General features: G+C 37.9%; 1 protein-coding gene across 2 annotated transcripts in view; it reads right to left on the bottom strand.

Annotated features, from left to right (window-relative positions):
* Positions 1–16,857, bottom strand: part of Dnah12 (dynein axonemal heavy chain 12) — a 244,057-nt gene extending 227,200 nt beyond the window's left edge. The window contains exons 1-8 of one of the 2 annotated variants that reach the window (XM_063257331.1): positions 16,734–16,857; positions 11,068–11,270; positions 5,458–5,539; positions 5,246–5,272; positions 3,196–3,385; positions 1,775–1,847; positions 1,132–1,290; positions 601–796 (exon numbers count right to left, since the gene is read on the bottom strand). In XM_063257331.1, the coding sequence (XP_063113401.1) occupies positions 601–796; positions 1,132–1,290; positions 1,775–1,847; positions 3,196–3,385; positions 5,246–5,272; positions 5,458–5,539; positions 11,068–11,237 (897 nt within the window). In that variant the 5' untranslated portion in view covers positions 11,238–11,270; positions 16,734–16,857. Of the gene's footprint in view, positions 1–600; positions 797–1,131; positions 1,291–1,774; positions 1,848–3,195; positions 3,386–5,245; positions 5,273–5,457; positions 5,540–11,067; positions 11,271–11,928; positions 12,352–16,733 lie in introns of those variants that run through there. The other variant, XM_063257330.1, reaches the window with a different exon arrangement.
* Between the last annotated feature and the right edge of the window lie 52 nt (positions 16,858–16,909).

The raw sequence follows: 16,909 nt of genomic DNA on the forward strand, positions 1-16,909 counted from the left end.
CTAAGCTAGGTTTGGTGGCACATGCCTGTAATCATTACAACACTCAGGAGGCTTAGGCAGGAGGATCAAAATGATTTCAAAGCCAGCATAAACCACATTGTGAGATCCTCTCTTGAAAAAAAAAACCTTAATTTCTTTTGAAGCACTAATTTCTCATCAACTTAAAATAATTAGTATACCAAGAAGTCATTCTCAAAGGCTTTCCCCTAAAAGAAATACTCATTTTAAAATTCTTCTTACAGTTTTCAGTGTATTCATGATCACATTAAAATTTCACAATTTTATACAAATAAACCCACTTCAGTATAGTATTTGAAGTTTTTTGAGGTCTGGGCCGCACACATTCTCCCGCTGAGCTACACTCACTTCACATGTGCGAGCTAAGCACTCTACCCTGAGCTGTGCGGCATCCCCAGCCCCTTTCCATTTTAGACTGCTTCAGAAACTATTTTTCTCCTAAATTTATTTAAATAAACTTGCAACAAACATTTTAACTTATTTCAAAATAATTACTTAATAATGTGTTTAAATATAATTTTATTTAAAGCACTGAACTAATTTTAACAAAGGTATTGCTTATGATAAATAAAATATATTTACCTGATTTGACAGAAGTGTGGAAACACAGTTATAAAATGCATCCACTTTTTCAGGTTTAATGCCTTCTAGGGCTTCCTTCTTGGTAAAGAGATTTATAACCTTCGGATACCATGTGTTCATTATCTTCTCTTCTGCCTTTTTAGCTTGAATTGATAGGTCATTTCTCAGTGTTTCACAATCAATTGGGCCTTTAGCTCTATGCATGAGGAAAAGAAAAATAATGTGACACAAAGGACAGATTTTGGTCTTTATAAGAGACTGTTGAAAGGAAACACATTTCTAGAATTCTTTTTTTGGTCTTTTTCATTTTTATCAGTACCAGGGATCAAACTCACGACTGCCTGCTTGCAAGGCAGGTGCTTATGCCGCTGAGCTAAATCCCCAGCCTCCACATTTCTAGAATTCTAAAATCTAAAGAAACACTTTTGAAAGATTATGGATCAGTTTAAAAATTATACAATCAAGAAAGCTTCTACAGCCAAAAATATATGTTCAAATTTTAAATGTCAATTAGTTGATACTGGATTTTACCTAATTCCTGTGAAGTCCAGCAAAACTGTATCAGTGAATGTTGTATAACCAATGTCCAGCAGTGTTTTCATAACTGGATGAACAATGTGCAAATTAGCTAATATTTGATTTCTTGCCTGCACATAGCTAGAATGCCAAGGACTGGAATAATCTTGTCCTCTGAAAAAGCAAAACACAATATAGAACATGATTAAAACAACAACTGCGTATTTTCAGAATTTTGTTTATGGCATGGAATTAGGAGTATTAAGGTGAGCAAAGTGAGGAGAAGAAACCACGGTCAGCATTGGGAGACTCAGAAGTACACATCCAAACCTCAACAACTTAGCCTCACTATGCTCTGGTTCAGTTTCCAAAGACAAAGATAAAAGAAGCCATTCTTTAGAACAGGGGAGAAAGGATAGAAAATCAGTGTGGCACACACCAAAGCTCATTCCAGGCAAAGTTGAACTATACTGTCCCCAAGTCTTTCTCCGTACATAAACAGGACTATGTAAGCATAGCATAGAGAAAACCTCTGGAATTTTTAAGGTAAGTTCCAAAACTACTTTTGAGCTTCACAACTGTAGACTTGAAACAGATTAGTTCATTTGCAAGCTGTACTAAAAACTAAATGAAATAGTTTTTAAAATAATTTACTTACTCAGGAGATTCAGGTAAAGGGCCTCCGTCATCTTCCAGCCAGTTAACTGGAGGTTTCACGAGAACGCTCTGCACTAAAATGCATGTATGTATTAATGTCTTGAAAACCCTTGCAACGTCTGTCCATATCAAAAGCTCCTACCCATTTGGCCTGGAGATGTAGCTCAGTGATAGAGCAACTGCCTAGCATGCACTAGGCCCTAGGTTCAATCTCCATTACCACACAAAAATTATCTTTTTATATCAGATGGCAGAGTTTACTGTGCATTAAAATAAGTACAAGAAAAACTTCACTTAGTTGAAACAACATTAGGCTATTAATACTATTTGGGCCATACTTTGAAGGTAAATTAAAATATAGAAAAGCTTCTAACTCTCAATTCTTTGTATCCCATCTACTCAAAATTCAGACAGATCCATTTATGAATTTATTTCATCGTTATTATCAGAGGCAGTGAGGGAAAGGAGAGTGGTAATATGTTGGGCCAAGGATATAAAATTTCAGCCAACCAGAAGGAACAAGTCCAAGAGATGTAGTGTACAAACATGGTGATTAACGAAAAACAATGCATTTTACTCTTGGAAACTGCTAACAGCATAGGGTTATGTGCTCTCTTCAGAGAAGAATGATAGGTACATGAGGTAATGAGGTAATGAATAGCTTAGCTAGTTCAGTGTAGCCATGACACAGTGCATACACATTTTAAACTTGGACATGATAAATATATGCAATTTTTGCCCATTAAAACAGGAAAAAGCATTGCAACAAAAATCACAGATGGCACACCAGGCATGGTGGTACACACTTGCAATCCCAGCACTCGGACAACTAGGGTAGGAGGGTCATTGTGAGTTTGACACCAGCCTGAGCTACAAAGTGAGCTCAAGGCCAGCCTGAACTGCATAGTGAGACCCTGTCTTAAAAAAAAATCATCCCTGGTACCAATAAAAACAAAAAAGACCAAAAAAAAAATCACAAAGGTTAAATTTCTAACAAATCTCCCAAAATCTATCAACATTTAACAATACTATAAACAGGATACCTAAAACTATGAAGATAAATGAAAATTTAAAAACTATACATGTTAGGTAATGTACACAAAAATTATAGTAACCTTCAATCACAGAGATTTTTTATTTTGTTTTGTCTCACTATGATGTTCAGGCTGACCTTGAACTCATGGCAATCCTCCTGCCTCAGCCTCCTGTGTGCTGGCATTACAGGCACGCACCACCACACCTGGCTCAAATCACAGAGATTTTGACTAGATTATAGGCTCAAAATAAAGTTTTCAGTAAAAGTCACGTCTAGGAAATATATATAGTTTGAATACGTAGTGTTCAGTATTCATTTTGCTTCTACTTTTGACTCAACAGTAGGGCAAAGGCCAAAGAGGCTGGTGTGTGTTAAATGCTACTTACCCAAACATCTCTTCATGCTTTTCTCAAAGTCACTTGACACCTCGTGTACGAGACATTCAAGCAGCTCTTCTCTCTTTTTCCCTTCTTTTAAAGGCTCCGGGATCAGCATTAACATGCGATCCAGCCATTCCTGCTGAATAGGTACTATGGGACTACTTTCCACACACTGCTTCATGTAATTATAGTTCAGCTGAAGACATAAAAATTAAACGCTCTGAATTGCACAACATTTCAGCGTAACTCTGGAGCCCTGTCTTCCTAAGACAGTATTTCCCCAGAATAAAAATATTCTCAAAAAGAATGTTTTCAAAATAAAAACTATTTTACCTAAAAACATCCTCTACAAAGAAAGTGTTTTACCCTTTTCTTTATGTGTAAAGAATTCTTGTCAAATTAATGTTCTTGATATATCCTTCACTTTTCAGGGCAAAACAAAGATTCTTTAATATATCCTTTAGTGATCTTTCATTCAATATTCATTAATTCAATATTTATTAATTCAATAAATACATAAACATTATTCTAAATGCAGAGTATATAATATTAAAGCAGACAAAACTCATGCCTTCTTAGAAATTACATTCTTATATGAAAGTAGTATAAATCCAGCATGGTCACGCATGCACACTCTAGGAGGCTGTGGCAGAAGGATCTCAAATTGAAGCCTACCCTGGACAGTGTAGCAAAACCCTGTCTCAAAAAATAAAAAGATGAGAATATAACTTAATGCAAAGGCCTAGAGTTTACTCTCTTGTATCAATCAATCAATAAATAAGCAAACAGCAATATAATTTCCCAAATTATCCCATAAGAATGAAGAGTCTAACAAAAAATACACGTGAACAACACTTGCTTTTAGTAAAGACATCATATCATTAAAATTTCATTTTGTCAGGAGCTGGGGATTTAGCTCAGCGGTATAAGTGCCTGCCTGGCAAGCACGAGGTTGTGAGTTTGATCCCTGATCCTCAGTACCGGGAAAAAAAAAAAAAATTTCAGTTTGTCCTAAAGCTAACACAATTACACAAAAATATTTACACATATTTTTATCTAATTAGACAAGTTGATCCAAAGTTCTTGTGGAAAATTAACATACAAGAACAACCAAGAAAATCTACCAAGGAGGATGTGCCCTAGAAGACATTCAAATGCACTGTAAGGCCTCTATAATTGATACACGTAGATAAACAGGTCCATAGAAGGGAATACAAAATCCAGCAATAGACAAGAACATTAGAAAGTTTGGCATATGATGAACATGATTTCTCAAATCACTGGGGCAAAAATTAACCTTTTTAAAAAATTTTTTTCAGAGCTGGACGTGGGTGGCTCATGCCTGTAATCCCAGCATTTGGGAGGCTGAAGCAGAAGGATCATTGGGAGTTTGAGACCAGCCTGGGCTACCAAGTGAGCTCAAGGCCAGCCTGAACTGCATAGCGAGACCCTGTCTCAAAAAGACAAAAAAAATTTTTTTTCAAAAATTAATCTTTTTAAATAATTCTAGAACAAATGGTTAGCCATCTGGAAAAAGATAAACTAATCCATACTTTCCAGCATACACAAGAATAAAGTTCAAGTAGATGATAAATTTAATTTACAGACTAAAATTATACAAGAATTTGGGATAAAGAAGAATTTTTTAAAAAACTATTGCCCTCAGCCCTCTATTACCAAAGAAAACTTTACAGGAATTAGAAAGCTTCAAGCCCTCTCTGAACAGCTACACCAGATGTAACCAGCCCCGTGTATCCTTTACTAACAAAGAAATTTCATGTGATGTCAGCTTTCCACCAATCACATCACAGTCTCATTCTGCCATCCATATGTCAGTGTCTGTCCTTTTTCTTCCTTTCTTTTTTTTAATCTCTAGCACCAGCATTTAGCTAACATATAATAGATTCCTAGTAAGTATTTGTACAGTTGATTAATACCCATCACTATATCAACGCTGAGGTAATCTGGGATGGGATTTAATAGGTGGCTTTAGAAAATACCTTTTAATAATCTCTTTGAACATTTTCAAAATAAGAAATAAAAAAATTGAACTCACTCCTTTTTTTTTAATGTCACTGGTCATCTGTCAAAAACAAACAAAATATAGTTAAGTCAAGAGGTAAATTTTAAAGTTTTAAAAATCAAAAATAAGAGCCTGAAACATGTTATCTTTAAAAATGATTATATAGAAAAATAATTATATAAAGACTGACATAATTAAAATTAAAATGGTATAAGGATACATTTTTAAAAGAAAAAACAACGTACAGTTGAAGGATACTCGGGCTCTGGTAGTGGAGATATTCTTTTATCCAATGTTCTGTCTAGATTTATTTTGGCTTTATCAATTCTGAAATTTATAGTTAGAAAAATATGAGTCTAAGAAAGTATTAGCACAAATTATTAAAACACTGTAAGTTGAACATTTTTCAACTATACTAAAAGAGATATTTAAGAACTCTATCTGACTGAATTTCCTACAAGAAACAAATCATAACATACATTGTCAATGTGACTTTATAATGTAAAAGAGAAGAGTAAAAATAATATGGATATTTTTCAATTATAACTCACAGGCAATCTAAAAATAATTCCTGGTACAGAATACCTCATCTCTATTTAAATACCCCTCACCAGAGAAGCCTTCCCTCACACCTCATACTACGCTGCTCACCTCTGGCTGCCTGTCTCTTTTATCTTACTTACCATTCCACAGCACTTACCACCACTTGATACTCAGATAGTCCTCTTAACAAGTTACAGTTATGACCAGGTGCATCGTGCAGACTTACCTACCACCTGCCACTCTGACTTTTGATATGTTTGACACAGAGCAGCTTCACAGTAGCTCCTCCTAAAGTGTTTACTGTATAGTATAGTACTGTAGTTTTAGGCTCTATGACACATTACAGTCCTGCATTTAAGAGTTATGCAAATAAAAGCAAAGTCGTCAAATTGGGGTTTCCCTTGACCATACCTTTGTTCTAAATATTGCAATGTTCTAAATATTGCAATGTACATACTATAAGTGATTCTTCTTAGTGAAAATCTGTTTAATCACTGATTGCCCCAACACAGCCCTGTGACTAAATAAGAACTGTCTGTAATGTAACTTAAAGCTCCTTTCCCTGCCATCACCCCCAAGTCCTGAGTGCTGTCATATAATAGGTGTCAAATAAAGTTTTAAATTTTTATCATCCACAAAATCTCCACTTTAAATTGTATCATTATAGGGTATAATCCATTCACCTATCAACAAGTATTTCTTGAGGGCCCACATTATGCATATTTCTGTACTAGGTGCTATAAAAACAGTAGAAACAAACCTCTAAAAAATTATAGACTGATTGGCAGTACCAATCAGTTGGTTCAAAAGAAAGAAAATTTCAGTTCCATGTGAGGGCCACAGGAGCACATACGCATTTGCAATGACCTTACGTGAAAGAGGATTTGGGGTGGAGATGTGCTTTTCCAGGAACCTGAAAAAGCAAAGACCAGGGCCTGAGATTTAGCTCAGAAGCACAAGCGCCTGCGTGGCATGCACAAGGTCATGAGTTCAATCCTTGGTATAAAAAAAAAACAAAGACCGTGAGAAACAGGAAAGTGAAAGAAGCCCACAGGGCAAGAGGGGGAACTGGGAGTTGTCTAGTGTGCCCAGAAGGCCAGATAAATTTAAAAAGATGATCAAAGAAGAACATATATAATGAGAAAATAAACAAGCAAAGTCGGCCCCAAGAAGTAGATGAGAGGGTGCCAAGCGGAAGAGGATCATGAGAAACGTCACTGAGGAACGAAGTGGGGGCCAATCAGAGAGCTTAACGGGGAGCCAAAAGGAATTTCAGAGAGAAGGTGCCAGTGGAGCCACAAAACACAGCCTGGCAAATCCCACAGAAAGACAAGTGCCGCGCCTGTCTTCCCACTGCTCCACCCATATCCCTAGGTAGTGTCCTTAAGGTGCAGGAATAAGCATCTGTTAAAAGAATGACCAGGATAATAGGTGGGGAAGCTCCTGCGCAGTTCGGTACCTGACAGGCGGCCACTCACTACAGCAACAAGCTACATCCACTGCAGGCACCCCGAGGGTGCAAGCCGGTAGGCGGGTCTTCCCACTTGCTGAGGCAGCGCGGTCTATTTTCAGCTACCTGCTGCTCTTAGGAACAAATTTCTCATACCGAGTTGCATCCTCTTAACCTCTGTTCTTTGGAGCTATTGAGGTCATGGTCTCCTTTCACATTACCCTTCAAAACGGAATACCTGCCCAGTTCCTTCATGCACTTCTACAGTAAGAATTACTGTGCATGGTGAGCTTATCACACTATAGGAGTGGCTTGAGATCTTTATAAGCACAGATCTCATCTAACTCTCCAACAATCCTAAGAGTAAGCACTTTTTTCCATTTTGCAGATAAGAACATGTAGACAAGTAAAGTTACACAACCTGCCAAATTTAAATACCTAACAAGCTGCAGAGACAGGAAAAGAACTTAGGCCTAATTGATGTCAGAACTGACCAAGAAAAGCAGCTCCTTCAAACTGAGTAGCTTCAAATTTTCCCCCTCTCCCTTGTACATTTGTCTCTTTTTTCAAATCATTTTGTTCATAGATGAAGAGGAGGAAGAGGAGGAGAAGGAGGAGGAGCAGGAGGAGGGGGAGAAACTGCAACAAAAAACAGAATAGAAAATGCAGGAACTATTGTGGGCTGTCTCTTCACTCTTATTGGTGGTTTCTCTTGCTGTGCAAAAGCTTAACTCAGCAGCGTCTAAGCACCTGCCTGGTAATGTAAGGTCATGAGTTTGACCCAGGCAGGTGCTCATGCCACTGAGCTAAACCCCCAGACCCTGGTATGATACTTCTAATTCTTTTGGGAAGATACCCAGAAGGGGAATAGCTGGGTTGAATGGGACCTCCAACCCTAGTTTTTTGAGGAATCTCCACACTAAAGAGAAAATAAGAAAATATTTGCCAGCTATACTTTAGATAAAAGATTATCATCAAGAATGTATAAAGAACTAAAAAAAAAAAAAAATCAGTCCTCCTAGATTTAAAGACTCAATCCAAAAATGGGTCATCTGAGATGAATACACAGTTCTCAGATGAAATGAAAAAATACAAACAGCAAATAAAAACATGAAAAAATGTTCAACATTGCTGGTCACTCAAGAGATACAAATTAAAACAACACTGAGATTCCACCTCACCCCAGAAAGAATGGCTGGTACCAAGAAATCAACCAATAACAAATCCTGGAGGGGCTGTGGGGTAAAAGGAATCCTTCTCCATTGTTAGTGGGAGTGCAGACTGGTGCAGCCACTGTGAAAATTAGTGTGGAGATTCCTCAAAAAACTAGGATTGGAGGTCCCATTCAACCCAGCTATTCCCCTTCTGGGCATCTTTTTGTGGCAGATAGTACTCCATTGTATAAAGAAAACACATCTTCTTTATCCATTCACCAGTTGATGGGCACTTGGGCTGTTTCCCAAATTTGACTATTACAAAATGTGCCACTATAAACATAGGTGTGCATATATTACTGTGATATGATGCTTTTAATTCTTTTGGGAAGATACTGAGAAGGGCAATAGCTGGGTCAAATGGGACCTCTAGTCCTAGTTGTTAGATCCCCCATCTGAGAGACAGCACAATCATCATGGTGACAGTTCAACACTGTGCCAAGATAAGGTATAACTATTTCTTCCCAGAAGCCCCTATGGCTTCTCTCTCCCAGAAATCTGTGCCCAAGCTCAGGCATGTAAAGGTTTACCTAATCCCCTGCACTCTCATGAAATAAATCAGCTCACGTCAGTCCCCAGAGCCCTACCCCCATCAGAGTCTGTATCAGGCAGAACCTGCTCTTTGTCTGCAGAGCCACCACAGCCTTCTCTGTGGTGACTCCCTTCATGCTCCCTCATTAAACTCTTATCTAGTTGTCTCCTCTCTTTTAATATTCTGCACTGCTCTAGATTGAATACAAAGTTCCCACTCCATCACCAGTTTTCTGAGGAATCTCCACACTGATTTCCATAGTGGCTGCACCAGTCTGCACTCCCACCAACAGTGGAGAAGCGTTCCTTTTTCCCCACAATCCCTCCAGCATTTGTTTTTAGTTGATTTCTTGATGGTAGTCATTCTTTCTGGGGTGAGGTGGAATCTCCCAAATGACCAGTGATATTGAACATTTTTTCATATATTTATTTGCTGTTTGTATTTCTTTATCTAAGCAGTGTGTATTCATCTCAGATCCCCATTTTTGGGTTGGTTCTTTAAATTTTGGAGGTCAAATTTTTTTTTGGTTCTTTATATGTTCTTGATAGTAATGTTTTGTCTGAGCAACAGCTGACAAACATTATTTCCCATTGTTTATCTTTTAGACATTCTACTTCAACTAAAACTGAATTCAGTTTTAATTTAGCCCAAAACTAGGTTTTATTTTATAGATTTTTTTGTCTTTGTTTACAGTGCTTGGAAATAAATGCACATTCAATATCAGCTCATTTTTAAATTTTGGGACAGGGTCACATAAAATCTCTTAATTTGGGAAGGCTGGGCTAAATCTTGGGATTCTACTGCCTCAGGCTCCCAGAGTGCTGGGGTTATAGGTATACGCCACCACACCTAGCTTGAATTTTTTTTTTTTTTTTTAGTAGCATCATTTTTCTGTTGGCTCTCAATGAGCACATACTAAACTAAAACTCCTAACACTTTTTGACAGGAAGCAGAAAATGTGCCTGGAATATGCTCCTTGTCCTTTTCTTTGTTCAAGTTTTGGAGTAAGAACAATCTAACACCCAGGAAACTCTCTTTTAATTCTACTGAAACATTTAGTTAAGCCTTAGGAACAAAGAAGACTAAAGATAGAATATGTAATGATATTAACTAACATACCTTATAAATTTAGACTTAAACATAAATAAGGGCTTTGTGAGCTAATAAAATATAAAGCTTAAGAAGTTATATGGTTAACAGACCTTTATTAGTATAAGGAAAATAAAATAAGTAAATATTTAAATTATTAAATTGACAACATGATTGTTGACAACATAATAATAAAATTTAGGCAGTTGCAAAACTACTTATAAGAAACTGCCCAAAAAGGAAAAGAGTATGCAAACAAGGAAGCAAGGAATCAGAGAGAAATTTCCCATTTTATAGTCTATGATGGGTTAAAATTTGGGAGGGGGTTAAAACTTTGTAAGTGAGGTCCATGTCTTTTTCTTTTATTTTTCCCCAAAACACAAGAGCCTCTCGTATTAGAAATTTTCAGTTAACCGTTGGACTGAAATGAATCACTATTTTCACAACCTTTGGTAACCAACACCTAAATTAGCTTTAATTTCCACTAACTTGCAGGGCCGGAGAGTGGTTAGGGAGCAGGATGTGGTCCTCTGTTTTCTTTTGTATAGAGAAAATTTAATTACAAGTGGTTGAAAGGTAAGCACTTTGTCAAATGCTATGCTATTTGGAAAGGCAATTATCTGTTTGTACTTGTGGGGACCTCTATTAGCATAACATACTGAGATGCAGAACAGGATAGAGCATAAAGTTTGTGAACTCTAGAACCAGATCACTTGCATCTAAACGCCAGCTATGTGACCTTTGGCATGTTACTTACCTTCGCTTACATCAGTTTATTCACCTAAAAAAACAGGTAACAGCAGCCTTATAAGGTTGTCATAAGAAGTACATGTCAAGAGGTAAGAACAATATTTGAAAAAGTAAGTACTATATAACATCTGCTATCACTACGATTACTTTTCAATGGTTGTTCTAATTAATTTGATAGTATTTTGCTCATGAACAACCTAAAGGGTTTTAAGGGAATACGAATACTTATCATTTCACTTGATTCCAAGCAACAATGGTTTATGAATTTGCTACTTACACTAACTGATTAATTTTCTTCTGCTGTTCCTTGGATCTTCTGTATGTTAGTAGCGTTCTTTGTTTTGGTGTGACAGCATATAGGTTTTCTGGGGGGTAAACAATGGGAGGTAACTTCAATTTCAGAGCCTCCTTTTGTGCTGAAATGGAAGCTTTGTTTGGATCTGACATGTTGGTCCCCCGAAGATTAAAATATTCTGTACTCTGAAAAGAAAAAAGTCCATCCAGATATTATTGTAAAAGCAAGCCTTAGTAAAGTCACAGTTTACATATCAATACCAAAAATAAAATTTTACATCTTTTACATCTTCCCTCCCTGTATGATGTTAGCACAGCCGCTGAGCTAAGTGAGCAGAGGTTTCTGCTGGAGCTGTCCTACTCATTTGGTAGAAAAACTGAAGTCCAACACTTTCCTTTCAGTGCTTGAAATTAAGGAACTGAATTAGGTGCTCTCTATCTTTCATGCTCAAAAATTCTGGGGTAGAGTATTTCCCTAACATTAAAACACAACAGGGATTAAACAACATTAAAAAACAACAAAGAAAATCCAGTTGTTGAAGTCTCCTTCTCCCAGAAAAGCTGATGTTTAACATCATTAAAATTATTGCTTTAAAAAGTTATTGCCAATCTTGCTACCTTGTAGCAAATGATCGTACAATCAAGCACAAATATTTGTAAAGCATAGCAAATCTAAAAATATCATATAAATGCTCAGCAATTGTTCTATACATCTATCCAAACATTGTATCAAATACATTTGCCACAAATGTCCACAAAATTTAGAGATTCCTGCCTTTACAGAGTATTTCTGCTGGCACTCTACTGTAGATCTCCTGGTCCAGAAGAGATGACAGTACAGTACCTAAGAGTTTACTGACTCAAGGACGAGAGAGAACTGCAGAGCTTCTTCTCTGGTCAAAAGAACGGATTTTACGCAAGATGAAACCTGCAAAATCCTACTGTTTCTCTACCCACTAACTGAGAGCTATGGTCACCAGCGGAGTTTGAAAACAACATCCTGGTCGTCCTGGAAACTCCGGAGCCACAGCAAGGACTGAATGAAGTGGAGAAGGGGGGAGCAGTTGCTGAGCTACAACAGACTAGGATAGATCTGTCACAACAGTAAACTCAAGCAAATGGAAGGCACAGTGTTTTTGTTTGGTTGGTTTGCTTTGCTTTTTGTTTTTTGTTTTTTTTTAAAACCTAACTGCCTTCCTTTGGAAGGGGTTCAGGAAAACCAGGGTCTTTAAGTTGTAGAAAACTGCCAAGCTTATATATATATATATATATATATATCTTCCTCTCACAGAAAGTCCTCGAATGTATCCATAATGACTTCCTATGAATGTTGTTACAATTTAGCAGGTGATCTTGTTTTTCCTATGTGCTGCTGTTTAACCAGCATTTTCAGGAAAATCCCTGCCAAAATCAAACAGTTTAAGGTAACTTTGCAAGCATGTTTGGAGAGAAAAATGTGAAAGCTTGCAACTGGATACCTCACAGGGTATGCTCCATCTAAACAACAGCCTACTAGGTTCCTAAATAAAATTGAGGGATGAGTTAATCCTAGTGGTGTATTGATGCCATATTCATTTGACAAGTATGTCGGCACGCCAATCACTATGTCAAGAATTTTTTTGTTTTAATGAGGGTACAGCCTACATAATTATATCTGGTATATAATAAGTACTTCATAAATGTCATCAAAAGTGAATGAATAGGGGGCTGGAGATTTAGCTCAGCGGCATAAGCACCTGCCTTGGAAGCAGGCAGTCGTGAGTTCGATCCCCGGTACCGATAAAAACGAAAAAGACAAAAAAAAAAAAAGTGAATGAATGACCAGGCATAGTGGTTAATCCCAGGATTTAGGAGGCTGAGGCAGGAAGAACACTGCAAATTCCAGGCAAGCCTGGAAAGTTCCAAAGCCAGCCTGAACTACATAGCAAGACCTTGTCTCAAAAATAAAATAAAATTTAAAAATAAAGTAAGTGAACAAATAAAACTTTCTGATAGTTGTAAAGCAAACTAGCTTTCTGCTAGTATTAGGGAGCCACAAATCTGTTTTTGACTTCTACAGGTTTGTAGTTTCTGGGTATTTCTCATAAATGTAGTCATACACTACGTAGTCTTTTGGTCTGGCTTGATTCACATGACAGTGTGTTTGAGGTTCACCCATATGTAAGATATAATAGAAATTATTTTTTATTGCTGAATTGTATCCCATTATATGTATATGTTTTATTTACCCACTCACCAGTTTGAGACCACTATGCATTATTTATCTATAAATTTTGGATGAACATAATTTACATACCTCATGGTGTGAGATCTACGTAATTGCTGGTTTGAATGCTAAGTCTATGTTTAACACTGTAAGAAACTGCCAAAGTGGCTGATTTTACGTTCCTACCAGCAGTGTCTATGAGTCTATTTCTCTACATCTTTGCTAACACCTGGTAAGGTTTTGCATAAGGTTATTCTAGTAACCATATAGTTAGTAACCATATAGTGATTGTGGTTTTAATTTGTATTTCCCTAATGTTGCTGACCATGTGCTTTAGGAGCCATTAACACACTGTCTGCTTCTGCTTCTACCTGCTTCTTCTTCATAGTGTTAGAACTGAACTTGGGGCTTTCCTGATGCTAGGCAAGTGCTTCCCACTATATTCACAGCCCAAGGCACATGGGGATTTAGCTCAGTGGCACAAGTGCCTGCTTGGCAAGTACAATACTATGAGTTCAATTCCTAGTACCAAAAAAAAAGTTTTGTCCATTTTTAGTTTATCATCTGGTTTTAAGTGTTGTTTACATATTCAGAGACAAGATTCTTATCAGATAATTTACAAATGTATTTTTCAGTCAGTGTTGTCATTTTTTCTTAATCATATTCCAGGGGGGAGATTCTTTTTCAGACAGGTCCTGCTATGTATTTCACACTGTCTTTGAACTCACCATGTATCCCAGGCTGGCCTAAAACTCACAGTGATTGATCCTCAGCCTCCCACGGGCTGGGATTAAACACATGCACTACCATACCAGTTTAGTCAAATCTTTGAAGACCAGGAGTTTTTAATTTTGCCAGGGATATAGTTCAGCAGCACAGGTGCCTGCCTGGCAAGTGCAAAGTCCTGAGTTTGATTCCCAGTATCAAACAAAAAAAAAAAAGAAAGAAAGATAAAGAAAAGAAAGAAGAAAAGGTTTGGAGATTTGGGCTGGGGTATACCTCAGCGGTACAGGCCAGCTTGGCAAGTGTGAGGTTGTGTATAAGGTTCTATGTGTCTATTGTTTTTCCTTGATGATTTTGAGGTCATGTATAAAAGACAGATAAGGTTATGAAGATTTTTCCCCCATGTTTCCTGCTAATTGTATGTTTTGCATTTCAGTCTACAATTCATTGAGTTAATTATTTTCATGTGAATATACAATTGTTTCAGTATCATTTGCTGATAAGGTTGTCTTTCTCTGAAAAAAATGCCTTGATGCCTTTGTCAAACACACACAAGCAGGGAATAGGGGCACATGGCTGCAATTCTGGCTACACAGGAGGCTAAGGCAGGAGAAATGGGAGTTCAAAGACAGTGTGGGCAACTTAGCAAGACCCTGTGTCAGAATAAATAAAAACAAAACGGCTGGGAATGTAGCTCAACAACACATGCTTGTACTTCAAGGTCCTGAGTTCAAATCCCAAAATAGGGAGCATGGAGAAGTGGAGAAGGATCGCTTGACGAGTTTGGCATGGCAATGGATGTCTGTAGTCCCAGCTACTCAGGAGGCAGAGGTTGGAGGATTACTTAAATCCACAAGTTTGAGATCAGCCAGGGCAACACGACAAGACTTTAAAACAATCATTATTTCACTATAATGTAAAGGTTTATTTCTGGACTCTCAAATCTGTTTCATTGATCTATATGCCTATTTATAAACCATACCATAATGCCTTGACTAGTACAGCTTTACTAAGAGCAGTTATAGATTTTACACTGTATAGTGTTAATCCTCTGACTTTTCGTTATAAAAAAATACCTAGTTTTGGCTCTTCTAGGCATTTTGCATATCCATATAAATTTTGGGATCCATTTTTCAATTTCTGCAAAATGGCCCTGTACAAATTTGATACTTTGCTTTGAATGAAAGGAAATAAACTAAAAATATTAATTTGCAGTTGAAAAATCCTTCCCTAAAAGCTCTAGTTTTGTGCCCTGGAGTCAAAAATATTATTTACAAGAGCAAGTAAGTTCACTTAGCAAAACCTTATTTATTCTTTTGTGATACCAAGGATTGGACTCACAACGTTGCACTTGCTAGGTAGGCGCTATGCTGCTGACCTATATCCCCAGTCCAAACCCATTATTTAAAAAGCATGTCTGGCTATGACATCAAAATGTGATTCCCTAGTATTTTCCCCCTCCTTTTCCTCCTCGTTCTTCATAATACAAACGGTAAAGATGCTCAGAGACCGAGGTGAATTTGCTAGACTATCATTTCAAAACTGAAAATGGAAGTGCAAGCTAGGCATCACCGCCATGAACCTGTAGTCCTAGGTCCTCTGGAGGCTGAGACAGGAGAACCACTTGAACCAAGGAACTCAAGACAACACACAGATCTCAACTTAAAAACATACATTAACAAGCCAGTCAAGGCAGTACACATCTGTAATCTCAGTTAGGAGGCTGAGGAAGGAGGCTGATAAACTCAAGGTCAGCCTGAGCAGTTTACTGACTCTTTCTTAAAACACAATTTTAAAAAGGACTGCAACATAGCTCGATGGTACTTACCTAGCATATACAAGGTTGTGGGTTCAATCCCCAATACCAATAAACCAAATAAATAAACTTTTTAAATGGATGTGCAAGGTAAAGAAATTAATCCATGATGCTTAAAAGAGTTTTTTGGTTCTGGGCTTTTTGTTGTTGTTTTTTGTTTTGGTTTGTTTGTTTGTGTTTGTTTTGATATCAGGAATCAAACTCACAACCTTGTGCTTGCCAGGCAGGCACTGTGCCGCAGTTATATCGTTGGTCCCAAGAGTTCCTTATAGACTTAAACTGACGCCCTATCACCAAAAAAAAAAAAAAAAAAAAGTCGGGGAAGATCAAGAGTAGGGGAAGGAAAAGCAGACAAGGCCAAACGGGACCAAAACAAAACAAACAAACAAAAAATACATGCGTGGACCAATACACCAAAATCTCATCATTCGTATCATTAATATGCCCCAATTTTTTTTAAAAAATGAATTTCAGACAAACAAAAGAATTACTCTATACATAGAAGCCTTTCCACTGTTAGTCCTTAACTGAAATTTAACCGGCGACTGGAGATGTGCTTCAGTGGCAGAGCACTTGCCTGGCAGGCGAGTCCCTGGGTTTAATTCTTAATACTACCATCACCACACATAAGAAACAAAAGAAAAAGAAATTTAACTGGAGTCCTGTACTTTTATTTGCTAATCCGGGTAATCCCAAATAGAAACGGTTTTCCACTTTACTATTAAAAAACGCGCAGCCTTCCGCGGGCTGTCAGTGCTGTCGGTTTCCATCCAGTACTCTAAACTGCGGCTCTGAGCGCGTCTCTAACTTCCGCCCGCTTGGCGGCGCTAGGGAAACGCGAGTTACGGCTCCACTACAGCGTAACCACCTCCCGGGCTCAGGCGGGGCCGGCCGGGGAACCCACCACGCCTCGGAAGAGGACAGCAGGCCTGGCAGCACTGCGGGGAGGAGACGAGCAGCGCCTTCCGCGCACAGTCCAGCTTGCAATCCGAAAGCGGCTCCCCACCGCCCTCGCGGAATGCGGCTCGCGAGCCCACACCGGGAGCGGGCAGGCAACCGCCACCTCGGCGGAAGCGGAAC

The sequence above is a fragment of the Cavia porcellus genome, unplaced genomic scaffold (genome assembly GCF_034190915.1).
Source record: "Cavia porcellus strain 051 isolate PalLab524CR breed Dunkin Hartley unplaced genomic scaffold, mCavPor4.1 scaffold_10, whole genome shotgun sequence".
NCBI classification, from domain to species: Eukaryota; Metazoa; Chordata; class Mammalia; order Rodentia; family Caviidae; genus Cavia; species Cavia porcellus.